Source organism: Bos mutus, chromosome 9 (assembly GCF_027580195.1).
Source record: "Bos mutus isolate GX-2022 chromosome 9, NWIPB_WYAK_1.1, whole genome shotgun sequence".
Taxonomy (NCBI): Eukaryota; Metazoa; Chordata; class Mammalia; order Artiodactyla; family Bovidae; genus Bos; species Bos mutus.
The window spans coordinates 64,132,604-64,146,931 of NC_091625.1; the positions used below are offsets into that span (position 1 = coordinate 64,132,604).

Genomic DNA, 14,328 nt, shown 5'->3' on the forward strand with positions numbered 1-14,328 from the left:
TTGCTGTACAGCAGAAACTAATACAACACTGTAAAGCAATTATACTCCAATACAAATTAGTTTAAAAAGTGGGCTTATTTTAGAACCCAGAGGACTTCTAGTGAGGAAGCCAAAGTTCTGCTTTCACGGTATGACAGAGCATTTGGAAATGTCCTTACACATGAGCTGGCAAAACCGACAATCCTAAGAGTTTCTAGGCCTGAGAGAAATTTATAGACTGAGGACAAGAAATCTGAGAGAGTCATAGCCCAGATGCTTGGGACAAAGCATCATACTCCCAGTTTCTTATTGTTTCAAGGTAAGAAGATACATTTGGCCATTTGTGTATTTAGGTCAGGTTCTCAAATTGAGTCTATACAGCGCCTTAAAAAAAATTTAACAGCTATATTTATAAGAGCTCAAGTTGTAAAATAACCAGATCAGTTCCAAGATGGAGTCACTCATGCTAAGCTTTCCGTGAGTAAACCAGAACCACCTGTCTTCTGCGAGACTCTCCCAGAACAGGCAGACCCAGACCCCCCAGTCTGTGCCCACAGGCCCCACACACAGGCTCCACAGAAGGGAAGCTAATGTCAGCAAGGCCCAGGGCCAAAATCACTGAGAATGGTGACTGCAGCCATGAAATCAGAGGACATTTGCTTCTTGGCAGGAAAGCTATGACAAATCTAGACAGTGTGTTGAAAAGCAGAGACATTACTTTGCCAACAAAGGTCTGTATAGTCAAGGCTGTGTTCTTCCCAGTGGTCACGTACAGTTGTGAGACCTGGACCTTAAAGAAGGCGGAGTGCCGAAGAATCGATGTCTTGGAGCTGTGGTGTTGGAGAAGACTCTTGATAGTCCCTTGGACAGCAAGGAGATCAAACCAGTCAGTCTTAAGGGAAGTCAACCCTGAATACTCATTGGAAGGACTGATGCTGAAGCTGAAACTTCAGTATTTTGGTCATCTGATGTGAACAGCTGACCCATTGGAAAAGTCCCTGATGCTGGGAAGAATTGAGGGCAGATGGAGAAGAGGGAATCAGAGGATGAGATGCCTGGATGGCATCACTGACACAATGGACATAAACTTGGGCACACTTTGGGGAGATGGTGAGGGACAGGAAGGCATGGTGTGCTGCAGTTCATGGGGTCGAAAGGGTCAGACATGACTAGGTGACCGAAAACAACAACAACAACCTCCTTGTTACTCCTCCTTTGGTCTTTAAGACTCTCTGGCCTCCTACAGTCCTTCCAAGTGACTTTTCTCTCTGCCAGATGGGATGCTGCTCCATCCATGAATTGCTGAATAAAAGCCTACTGATCAGTACATTGTAGAAAATTTTCTTTTAACAAACCTTAGGATTAATGGTTCCATTTACAAAGCTTGAAAGAAAGTGAAAGTGAGGTCACCCAGTTGTGTCCGACTCTTTGTGACCCCATGGACTGTAGTCTACCAGGCTTCTCCATCCATGGGATTTTCCAGGCAAGAATACTGGAGTACGGTGCTATTTCCTTCTTCAGGAGATCTTCCTGGCCCAGGGATTGAACCCCAGTCTCCCGCATTGTAGGCAGACGCTTTACTGTCTGAGCCACCAGGGAAGTCTGTTGACTTGGGAAATGGGTGGCAGAATCCATTCTAGGGAAAAACCATTTTCCGTCTAGTGAATGCCCGTGAGAGGATGAGGGTCCAACAGGTTCCCCTAAAAGCTTAGAGAGGTTAAAAAAATTTTTTTAGATCAATGTGAAATTAGCATGACAATATTTGGCAAATGGAGAAAAAAAAAAAAACATTATTTGCAGTCCCACTGCCACCCCTTGGCAATAACCAATATAATTTCTGTGAATTAAAAAAAATGTATGTATGGAGAGAATACACTTGTGGTTGCCAGTGGGGTGGGGGTGGGGAGGGATGGATTGAGAGTGTGGGATTAGCAGATGCAAACTCTCATACAGGATGGATGAACGACAAGGTGGTACTGTAGCCCACAGGGAGCTACAGTCACCGTCCTGTGATCAATCACAACAGAAGAGAATATGAAAAAGAATGTATATGTATGTATAACTGAATCACTTTGCTGTACAGCAGAAATTAATACAACATTGCAAATCCACTATCCTTCAATTAAAAAAATATACGTCTATGGATTGCTAAGAGAGGGAAATGGGTGGCAGAATCCATTCTAGGGAGAAACCATTTTCTGTCTAATGAACGCCTGTGAGAGAATGAGGGTCCAACAGGCTCCCCTAATGATGACTTGGGTCCCTGTCCCTCTCCTTCTTCCCATGGGGAGGTGAGGCAGACCTGCCTGCAAGGAGGGTCCCTGACAAAGATGGGGATGCGGCAGGGCAGGGGTGTATGCAAAGAGCTTATTTTTTTGCATAAAAATAGTGGGAGACATTTGAGTTTCAGGAAGTAGCCTTGGATAAAGGGTGTGGGGACAGGAGGAACAACAGGAGAACGTGGAATGGGAGGTCGATGAGAATGGGGAGGAGGGTGGGCTGGGGAACAAAGTCAGCCAGTGAGGCATGCCCTGAGGTGCTGGAGCCTTGGAAGGTGAGGCTGCACAGTGGTGGGTCCCCTGCAGGGCCTGGCAGACTTGAAAGGAAGCTGCCCTGTGTGGATGGAATTCGCAGGGATCAAGAAGAAAGGTCACTTTTCCATATTTGGGTCTGTGCTTCATACATAAGAAGAATGGTTTGAAAGAGGTAAGAACAGAGGAGACACAAGAAAGAATTAGGACCAAGGGGATCAGGAAAAATACAGGCTCCCCAAGGAATGGTCAGATTTTGGGGAAGAGGGTAAGAAGAGCTCCAGTGTTCCCTAAGTTTTGTAGGATAAAGAGTCTTTCCATTTACTAAAGGGAGGAGTGACCTTATAAATTTGTTTGGAGTTACAAGTGTCAAGGGGCTTCCCAGGTGGTGCCAGTGGTAAAGAACCTGCCTGCCAATGCAGGAGACATAAGAGATGCCGGTTCAATCCTTGGGCCAGGAAGATCCCCTGGAGGAGGGCATGGCAACCCACTCCAGTATTATTGCCTGGAAGATCCCATGGACAGAGAAGCCTAGAGGAATACAGTCCATGGGGTCGCAAAAGAGTTGGACAGGACTGAAGCAACTTGGCACACGTACACAAATGTCAAATTACTACAGTCTGGGTAAGAAAATTCTGTATAGTTATAAAAAATTTCTTGTATCTTCCTCTTTTTCATTTAAAATGAAATTGCATACATTTTCCTGTGTTACAGAATATTAGAGAATTGACATTTTTTTCTTGGACCCACTATGTTCTGGGGTCCAGTTCTGTTACTATATAATCTTATTTAATCCCTACAACATTCTCTGAGGTAGTCAAATCATTGCAACCATTTTTAAAAATAAAAAACTGAAGCCTAGAGTGGTTAAGACATGTCCAAGGTTGGACAGGACTTTCCAGGAGGAGCCAGTGGTAAAGAACCTGCCTGCCAATGCAGGAGACTTAAGAGATGTGGGTTTGATCCCTGGGTTGGGAAGATCCCCTGGAGGAGGGCATGGCAACCCACTCCAGTATTCTTGCCTGAGAATCCCATGGACAGAAGAGCCTAGCAGGCTATGGTTCATAGGGTCGCAAGGAGTCAAACACGCATGCATGCAAAGTTGGCCAGCCAGCAGTGACCAACCCCAGGAGGGAGACTGGATCCATCAGAGCGCAAAAGCCTTCTCCACAATCCCATGACGCTTGCCAGAGAAATCAGAGAATTGAAATCCGTCTCCAAGACCATCAAGGGGAAATAACAGAACAGCAGGAATGTAAAAGATTCTTCTCTCCTCCAGGGAGAGATTTGATGAGATTTGACTCTGTGATAGGAGTAGGCTTTCGATTTCACAATATGTAGTTGGCCATCAGCTTTCCTACAACTCAGCCTGCCAAATGACATGATCCTCTTCTATATTAATTTAATAGCTGTTCTTTTCACTTTTGGGGCTTGGCTCGTCCCTCTTCTCCTTGGAAAGCACTTCCATGAGATGCTTCTAAAACCGATCAGTGTTACGTGGCTGCAGAAATCATTAGCCAGAAGGCTCTGGTTTCGCTTCGTGAAGGATGTTGGTGCTGAAATTGGAAGTTGACTGAGGGGTCCTGAGTAATGACTCTCAGAAAGAGTGAGTCCCTGTGCCTGGTGGCCATCATCTCTGAAGCTACCAGCCACACCTCTGCCCTGTGGCTGGTTCTCCCAGTTCACTCAAACCCACACATCCTCAGTCCTATGGATGCCCAGAGGAAGTGGTTCTTTGTTGGAGAGTGTTTCCCTATCCTGTAGGTGTTCAGTTCAGTTCAGTCACTCAGTTGTGTCCGACACTCTGTGACCCCATGAATCGAAGCACACCAGGCCTCCCTGTCCATCACCAACTCCCGGAGTTCACTCAGACTCAATGTCCATCGAGTCAGTGATGCCATCCAACCATCTCATCCTCTGTCGTCCCCTTCTCCTCCTGCCCCCAATCCCTCCCAGCATCAGAGTCTTTTCCAATGAGTCAAGACTCCTTTTTTGTTCTAAAAGGCAAGATTATCTAAACTACAAGAGTGAAAATCAATGGTAAGATGAACAATGACTGCAAAGCACAACCAAATCTCTTGCCCTCTTTCACTTATTCTAATGAAGCAGGGATGGGTCCACCCCTGCACAGTGCATAGCTGGCTGCTGGCTGCAGTGGGAAGAACAAACACTAGCCTTCATGGTTCTGTTTATACTTAAAACTGTGAACTTCATTTATTTTAAGAATAAAATACTGTGTGCTTTAAAATCACTTATGTTCTCTTAAGTCAATGACAAGGCTCGGATTTCATATTTAAGAAATGTGTGATGAAATCCAGAAGCAACACAATTAGGTACTTAATGAAAAAAAAAAAAAACTCCAAATAAAGAAATCTTGCTTAAAAAATTTTGTGTGTGTGTGGGGGGGGCAGGGTGGGGGCTGTGCCACGTGGCATGTAGAATCTTATTTCCCCAACCAGGGATTGAACCTGGGTCCCCTGCAGAGTCCTAACCACTGGATTGCAAGGGAATTCTGAAGAAATGTTACTTTTAAAGGAGCCACATCTGTTGGCATTCACTCAACAGTCCTGGCACCTGTGTTCCTTGAATCAACTAGAGACCTGGTGGTGAGGCTGCAATGGGTGTTCCAAGGCTAAGGAAGAGAAGTGGCACCTGCTGGGCTGGGAGGGGTGGAGGGTTCACCAGACTGAGGTTTCAGTGAGGCTGCAGGCAGCTTGCTGAAGAATAAGGTGAGAGCGCCTTACGGGGAGGAGGGAGTGGGGTTGTGGGGATGAGCAATTCAGGATGATGACTAAGTCTCAGGCTGCGACTCCAGAAGTGAAGTTGCTGAAAAAGCGGTGAGAGTCCAAGTTGATAGGATCAAGAAACTCTGAACAGAAGGGATTGTAGACCTAAAACTTTAACTCCGCAGAGGGAGAAACGCATGCCTACACTCACCACAGCCACAGCTAACCAGATAGACTTGCATGATCCAAACTAGTTAAAATAGTGGGAGGCAAACAGAGTGACAGCATCTTAGGAGCCTGTCTGCTTTCAAGGGTCACACACGGAGGAGTCCTCTGTCACACCTGCCACATCTTTCAGTCTGAACGCACTTTACTTCTTTTCTTCTCCCAAGGCAAATGCACAGACCAGCTCATAACTCTAGGGTTTAATTCCTTTAGAGAAGACGTCTGCATTCTAGCCCTCGTCCTTGTAGCCCTGACATTTTGCAAAGCTGGTCAGGAAAGTTCTCTCATCTTCATCCTGACATAAGAATGGTGAGGCAATACCAGGGTGGCCTGGCCTGCACGTGCGTGGCGGCTGTCGTCCAAAGCACCTGCAGTCGTGTTCAGTATTCTGAGGGAAACTGTTCATGCACTGTTTGGGCCATTTTGGCCTGCCTCATTTAAAACTGAGTCTTTAAAAATATGGACAAGACAAACCTCTTTAGTAAGTGGTTACAGCATTTAAACAGAACATAAAATATCAGGTACAATCTAGACGCTTTGTGAAACTGTTTTAGGTGAGTGTGTGTGTTGGGTCTTGTGTTGCTGAAATGGTTCTCAGGAGACAAGATCACAAACGATGCACTGCTGTTGTTGTTGTTTAGTTGCTCAGTCGTGTCCGACTCCTTGTGACCCCATGGACTGTAGCCCGCCAGGCTCCTCTGGCCATGGGATTCTCCAGGCAAGAATCCTGGAGTGGGTTGTCATTTCCTTCTCCAGGAAATCATGCATTATTTTAACCCTAATTTGATTAATCAAGCATATCTAACTTTATGCTAATTCTTTTGTCTTTTTCTTGGCTTGCTGGATCTGAGTTCCTGGACCAGAATTGAACCTGGGCCCTTAGTAGTAAAAGTGCAGAGTTCTAACCACTGGGTCGCTAGGGAATTCCCAACTTTATGTTAATTCTCAAGGCAATGTAGTGAAGGGCTGTGTTTTGTTGTTGTTTTGTTTTCTGTTTGCTTTTTAAGGTTGGGAAAATATATTTAAAGAAGCAAACATATCTCATTTCCTATTGTGTCCTAGAATTCCCTTTAATTGTTAAGTTCATTCCTCACAATGATGAGTGTCCAAACCGAACATTTTCATGAGAATAATTTAATCTTGGTAAGCAATCATGAAATATGAGATAAAATACTAACTCTACAGGTAGTTTTTTCTCGAGACTGTAATTATCTACTTCAAAGTTTGTGGATAAATAGTATAATTTTTATCCGCAAATCTTTCTTTCAACCAGTCATTCATCATTTATCATCTCCGTAGCAGAAGACACATTCTCTTTTGCAGGATCTCATTGGCTGGAACCAAAGTGACAGGAACAGAACAAGAGGCTGCAGAATTTAATGGGAGGCGGGGCACAGCCATTCAGCCTTTTCAGGCCCAGCCGGGCTCACTGACTGATGGCCGTGTACCAAGGCTGCGGATGGTGGCTGGGCCTTCAGAGGGTCTAAGGCAAGTCAGAGGGAGTGTGGCAATGCCTTCAACATCTGAGAGGCGGCATCGGATTCCTTTAATTCTTCTTGCCCATTTTGGCCATAGCTCATTGAAAACTCAGCATTCAAAATATAGCCTAGCTATAATATGAAGAAATTAATTAAGTGGGTGGTAATTGGCACTTAAAAAGTGAAAAAGTAGACTTTTTCCCTGGAGTTCCAGTGGTTAAGAACTTGCCTGCCAATGCAGGGGACAGGCGTTCAACCCCTGGTCCAGGAAGATCCCACATGCCGCAGAGCAACTAAATGCTCATGTCGAAACTAAGAACCCACACACTCTAGAGCCTGCGCTTCCCAAGAGAAGCCACCACAGTGAGAAGCCTGAGCACTGCAAGTAGACAGCAGCCCCTGCTCGCTGCCGCAGCTAGAGAACACCCTCTCGCAGCAGTGAAGACCCAGCACAGCCAATGAATTCAAAAAAGTGAAACAGAACAGAAAATATCAGGGTGCACCCCGAGTGCCTTGGGAAATATTTCATTCAGTGTGTGTGTGTGTGTGTGTGTGTGTGTGTGAGCACGCACTGGGTCCTCGTGAACAACACCCTTCTTACTATGGATCACAGTCAAACGCCTTTGAAGCCACTGCTCTACCAGATGCAGGGGTGGGATGCGCCGAGTTCTTCCTGTGTGTCCTCAGGCGCTGATGCTGCCTCAGAGGGAAGCTAAGGAAAGACCAGGAGGGTGTCTTATTCCAGAGCTGGGACATGGCCGAAGTGAGAGCCTAGAGCTCCAGGCCCTGTTCTGAGGCAATTCACCACCGTCCACTCACACGCACATGAAGCCACAGCAATGCTTATAACTGACCCTCATCCTAGCAATGAGGGAGGCCAGGCCGACAGGCGCCCAGCCCTTGTTAGTAGTCTAGACCGTCCACACCAGAGTCTTAACCTCCACCCAGTGTTGCCCGATGACCTGCTCCAGTGGGGTTTCTTGGTGTTGGCATCCTCAGTCTAGCCAACTCCCCCATCTTGAATTACTTAAGTGGCTCTCAGATGCTTGATGGCAAAGTCACCTGTGCTAAGAAAGCTGGCATCTCTGTCAGCATCCGCACCGTCTTCATCACACTCATACTTTGTCTGCAACCTGCCTGCAGTCATTCCCACCCAATGTGGTAAATCAACTGTATTTCAATACAAAATTTTTTTAAAAGTCTCTTTGAGTAAGATTTACACATTATCACTCGGTGTGTATCACTTATATACATTATTACACATATTAATACATATTATACTTTATATCAACATATATTATCTAACCCTCCCGGGACCATTACCTGTGTAGAGAAACGTGTTGGAATGTCCTCCCACCACCACATCCACACCCTTCACTTTCTGAGCAATGAGTTTATCCACTTCAAAACCAGAGTGTCCCAGTGCAATAATTTTGTTCACATTTAGAGTTTTTAACTTATCTACTTCTGGTTGCAATGCAGTGATTTCATCTTCGAATACTAAATTCGTTCCTAAGGAAGAAAAGAAAATGGACATTTACTCAACAATTGCTTTTTTTAAAATCATATTGCTTATTATATAAGCATATCAAGTAAAAACACCTTACTATCTAAAGTTCTTAAATTTTTAAGACCAAAACTTATGTATAAGTTCAGTGTAATATCTCTACAAAGCCAATAAAAATTCACATCAATATTCTCAGTTACATTCCCTTAAGTTGCAATGGGGCTTCCCTGGTGACTCAGATGATAAAGAATCTGCCTGCAATGCAAGAGATCTGGGTTCAGTCCCTGAGTTGGGAAGATCCCTTGGAGAAGGAAATGGCAACCCACTCCAGTATTCTTGCCTGGAAAATTCCAGGGACAGAGGAGCCTGGCAGGCTACAGTCTATGGGGTCACGAAGAATCAGACAGGACTGAGAGTCTAAGACACACACACACACAAGGTTGCCTGTTGGCTTAAGGCTGCGGATGATACTATGTTGCTCGAGTTCAATCTTAAACTGTAAGCAGGGTTCAGATTTGTGATCTATTTCTTTAATCTATTTGTATTTTTATTCAGACTTCCATTAGGTCAACACAAAGCATGCCTGAGCACATAAACATGTTGGACTGTATACATGCCAAGTCATTATGCTATATACCTTAGTGCTGGATGTCAATCATATCTCAATAAAACTTAAAAAAAAAGATTAGCTACTGTATGGCTTTGTTTGCAGGTTCAGCACAATCAGTCTTCAAACTCAAAACTCTTGTCAGTGACTAGTCCTTGAATTGACGCCATTGACAACGCTGTCTCGTCCACTGGATAAGGTCAGTGTTAGAGCATCGCTGAGCACTGATTAGATTGCGTTCTAATCTGCCGAGGACTGCTGGCCCTGGGAGCCTTGCATCCCTCCCAGGAGGCTCACCCCCTACACAGTGGGAGCTGAAGCTTGCCTGGCGAGTGTGAGTGTGACCGCACAGCTGGGCGCTGTGTGCTGCAGGCTCGCACTACCCGGTGTGGTAAGCCCACCAGGCTCTCCCTTTGTCCCTGTCCTGCAGTCAAATCACTGCATGGCTGGAGGGCTTACAGCTCTGACTGGCACAGACAGGACTACAAATACAGATACACTGCCCTGAAGTCACAGCCAACCAGCTGTGACTCCGGACCTTCCAGAGGATCTGGAACCAACCTAAAACAAAAATGCCAAAAGATGAATCAGTTTCTAACAACTTTTCAAAACCCAGGAGTCTGTTATGTACAGTTTGAAAAGTATTCATCTATGGAGCTATGAGATGGTTAAACATATCACTTCTGATGCTGTGGTGTTTGAGGGTCTCGGTGTGTTCCAGGAGGGAACTCTGGAGTCCCTCGAGTCAGTTAAGATGATTTGTGCCAAAGAGCATGGAAAATAAGCAGCAAGGCTGATGGTAAAGCTGGGGGTACCCCAGACCGACAGCCTGAAAACAAGTGGTTCACAGATGTGGATGGGATCTGCAGTGCTGCCAGTAGCTCACAGGGCAACATTTAAAGATCAAGAGTTATAACAGCTTGGCCATCACTGTCTGCAATGAGGCCATTAAGAATCATCTGATTATTCTTGCCAGCCACCCCAAGAAGCTCAAGGCTCCCAGGTCACCCTCAGTGCTGTGTCAACACTGATCCTCTCACTGATCTCCCCTTAAAACAATGAAGTGCACCCTCCCCATTCCACACTTCTGCTTAATTTCTCTCTGTGGCATTCACCACCTTCTGGTGTACCAAACATTTTCCTCATCTATTTCTTTTCCCACTAAATGGGAAGATCCAGTGGGCAGGGCTTTTTGGGGTCAGTATCTCAGAGGTAGGCCCCCAGAGGGAATGAATGAATGAGTAATTGAATGGATGTTTGCTGAGACTTATGCTTCATCCTCTGCTTCAGTGTGGTGGGCAGGAAAGAACAAAAAGTTGAGAGAAAGGCCTCTGAGGACAAAGGAATGTATTCTCCTAACACATCAGAAACCTCACATGATTGGTCATCCCACATACAGAAGGCATGGGATTTATTTCAGGATAATATGAAGGGAAAAGTGCAAGTGTTAGTTGCTCAGCCATGTCCGACTCTTTGCAACCCCATGGACTGTAGCCCATCAGGCTCTTCTGTCCATGGGATTCTCCAGGCAAGAATACTAGAGTGGGTTGCCAAGCCCTCCTCCAGGGATCTTCCCAACCCAGGGACTCAACCTGCATCTCCTGCATTGTAGGTGGATTCTTTACCATCTGAGCCACCAGGGAGTGAGAGAAATTTCATTATCTAAATAAAATAAATGAAATGTGCTAGAAATACAAATTATGCCTGTGGGCACCCAGGCCACCAGGACTGAAGGATTGAGGCTGGATATTTGGGGCCAGAGATTGACAGAAGGAGCCAGGCTGCTGAGCCTGTGGTCTTGGGAGAAGCAAGCGTCCCCCGAGACACTGCTGCACCCCTGCCCAGCTCCTGCACTGGTCCCTACATGATGCAGCCCCTTTCTCCTGGGAGATGCTGGAAAGAGTGTGGTCCTTTCAGCTCTCACGTCTTTCGTAATCTGGTAAGGTGCCGTCTGAGTCCCAGCAAGGCTGGTCCCCGCCCCGTCTCTCCACCATCCCCCTCTTCTATCTTTTTATTGGTGACTATTTTTAAGAACGATTTTTAAAGTCTTTATTGAATTTGTTACAATATTGCATCTGTTTTGTGCTATGTGCTTAATCGCCCAGTTGTGTCCAACTCTTTGTGACCCCGTGGACTGTAGCCCACCAGGCTCCTATGTCCATGGGATTCTCCAGGCAAGAATACTGGACTGGGTTGCCATTTCCTTCTCAAGGGATCTTCCCAACGCAGGAACTGAACCCAGGTCTCCCACGTTGCAGGTGGTTCTTTACTGTCTGAACCACCAGGGGTGTCTGTTTTACATTTTGTTTTTTTGGCCATGAGGCACATGTGATGTTAGTTCCTCAACCAGGGATGAAACCCATACCTTCTGCATGGGAAAGTGAACCACTGGACCATTAGGGAAGTCTCCTTATTGCTGACTATGAAAGAAGGGACTAACGTTTTTCTCCAAATCATGCTGAACTCCTCAGCCCAACAATCCAGTCCTCACCCCACTTTCCAGCTTTCTCTTAGAATCCATGTTCCAGGAAACTAAACACCTACTACTTTGGGATTGTGGCCCCACACCTGCCTGCTCTTGTGTGTTCATTTCACAGCTTTCACTGGGAAGCCCCTCGTGCTGGCACCAGGCAGGTCCCTGCCCTTGGCAGCATGGGTCTCAGAAGATGACTCTGACCTCGCTTCTGGAATGCCCTTTGCCCCAGGATTCTTCACACACCTTAGAGGGGGCCAAGGAGGGTCTTCATCGTGTCTACCTGACCCCCGAGCTGGCCATCCTGCCCTTCACTCACCAGACCCTCTTCCCTCCCTCCCCAACTTTGTTTATGACATTAATTAGATTCTACCTTTAATGAACTCAAATCCCCCTGGAAGGAACAGACATCATGGAGACACATAACTATTCTGTTATTCAACATGTCCACATCTTTAGTCAGAGATCCTGAGCTGGCCCCTCTATTAGGTTCCAGATGTTCACTGAGAGCAGGCTAGCTCTGTCCTCGGGCTGCTCCCAAGGAAGCCCAGAGTGAGGACAAATGTGATCAGGGGAGGCATTTTCGGGGGGTGCTAGGGACTCACAGCAGGAGCGTCTCACCAGAGGGCGACCTGCGGCAACTGGGCCTCAGGACCCCAGCCCAACCCACGTCAGTGATTGGTTCACTCTGTAATCACCACCCTCGCCTCTGGGCAGGAAAGCCCCCGGGGGCCCAGACAGAAGGTGCCCTGAACCTGGGAAGGGCTGATCACCTTGCTGTAAGCAGCGGGACGGAAGGGCCAGAGCCATGCTGATGGTGGAGAGAAGCCCGAGACTGTACTCTGGGTACCTCCAGTGGGGCCACATCCTTTTTAGTCAGAAGACCACTCACATAGCTCTTCAAAAGCCAGTAATTCATGAGGTCCACGGGTGCCTGCTGTGGCATTTTCACAATGATTTCAGCCACAGCCATGGACCACGTGCAAAGGCTTGGGGGAGAGATGTCACCTGGCGCCTGGGGTGCCTGACGAACCCCAGGTCCCCAGCAGTGGAGAGCAGCCCAGCCCTGCTTCTGAGCTCACACCACTCAGGGTCAAGTGCACTGACTTTTGTGTTGTTTCCGATGGCCTGCAACTACTTTAACAGCAACAGGAAACACATGACATTTCTGTCATTTTCTAAAATTTCCTTTATCAGTTTGTTCTTGCCAAAAACCCTTGTTTCCTTTTTTTCTTCAAATATGGAAAGAAAATTGCCTTGGATAATTTAGAAAAATCTTCCCAGGTGACACACTGGTAAAGAATTTGCCTGCCAATGCAGGAGGCGCAAAGAGATGTGGGTTTGATCCCTGGGTGGGGAAGATCCCCTGGAGAAGGAAATGACAACCCACTCCAGTATTCTTGCCTGGAGAATCCCACAGACAGAGGAGGCTGGTGGACTATATATAGTCCATGGGTCTGCAAAGAGTCTGACATGACTGAGTGACTCACTTGCAATTTAGGAAAAATGTTTTTTTGTTTTCACTGCCAAACCATTCCTGTAAAAGTGACTCAAAAATGGTTTTCTGAATGGTCTTAGGGTTATACAGATATATGTGTGTGTATATATGGCTATAGCAGATATACATATTTATCTGTTGTATGATACACACACACACACACACAAAAGACCATTCAAAAAAAAAAAAAATATATATATATATTTCCCAGAAAGCCAGATACAACAAAGCCATTAAAACAAGAGATAATTAAAAAGGGAGCTAACTATTCATAGAATAATCATACTAGAAAAAAGGAAATTGAGGTAAAACCCTGGCTCTGGGCTCCCTGGTTCCACAGAAAAAAGGGGTGAGTTACGTGACTCTCATTTCCCAATAAATGACTCCTTCTGACATCAGCACAGGATATAAATGGCCCTCTCATCCAAATTCTGAATATGCTGAATTAAGCAATGTTACTGTTGATGTCAACATTTCACTGAGCAGGAGAGCAAGGGTCTTTAAGAAGTTACTTAGGGCAACTGGAAACCACTAAATTGATATTTCAATGACATCCACAAGTGGCCAACACCACACACTGTTCCTACTTTGACCAACCATCCAGAAAAATAATGCCACACTGATTTAGTGCCACCTATTTTCAAGCAATGAGTGCTGTAAAAGAAGAAAATACCTGGATTTGAGAGGAAAGGGGTTTCCTTTGAAGTGTATCCAACAATCCCCACAACTTCATCACCAACAGTAAGAATTTTATATGGTGAATAAAGTCCTGAAATTTTAGACGCTAGAGGCCCCTTGGCTTTAATGTTTGCGCTCAGAATTGGAAAATTGACCTCTTTGAGTAGTGGATCAATCAGGCCTTCCACACCATTATCAAATTCATGATTTCCCAGTGCCTGGTGGAAAGGGAAAAGAGAAAAAGAATTAGGTACTCTGAAATTGCCAGTAAAAACATACTTCAGAGAATATTACCTTGGGGAATTCCCTACTGGTTCACTGGTTAGGACTCCATGCTTTCACTGTGGATGACATGGGTTCAATTCCTGGTCAGGGAACTAAGATCCCACAAAGCATATGGCACAGCCGAAAAAACAACAACAACAAAAAAGACCTTAGCACAGAGTTCTGAAAACTGGAGAAGCTCTAGGAAGCTGACTGTATGACTGATGTCCTCCTCAGGCTCAGAGATTTTACTCCGGAGCCCTGGGGTCAGGCCCAGGGGCAGTCAGATCACCAGGCAGATTTCCAAACCCCAGGCCCTGTATCACCTGCTGAGGTGACGTCAATGTGTGTGGAAGGCACTC

The 14,328-nt window shown here is 45.9% G+C and overlaps 1 protein-coding gene across 1 annotated transcript in view; it reads right to left on the reverse strand.

Moving 5' to 3' along the window:
* The window catches only part of NT5E (5'-nucleotidase ecto), a 71,511-nt gene that overhangs the window by 20,747 nt on the left and 36,436 nt on the right, over positions 1-14,328 (reverse strand). Inside the window, exons 2-3 of the mRNA XM_005899087.3 lie at positions 13,698-13,920; positions 8,263-8,451 (exon numbers count right to left, since the gene is read on the reverse strand). Of these exons, the coding sequence (XP_005899149.3) occupies positions 8,263-8,451; positions 13,698-13,920 (412 nt within the window). The remainder of the gene's footprint in view (positions 1-8,262; positions 8,452-13,697; positions 13,921-14,328) is intronic.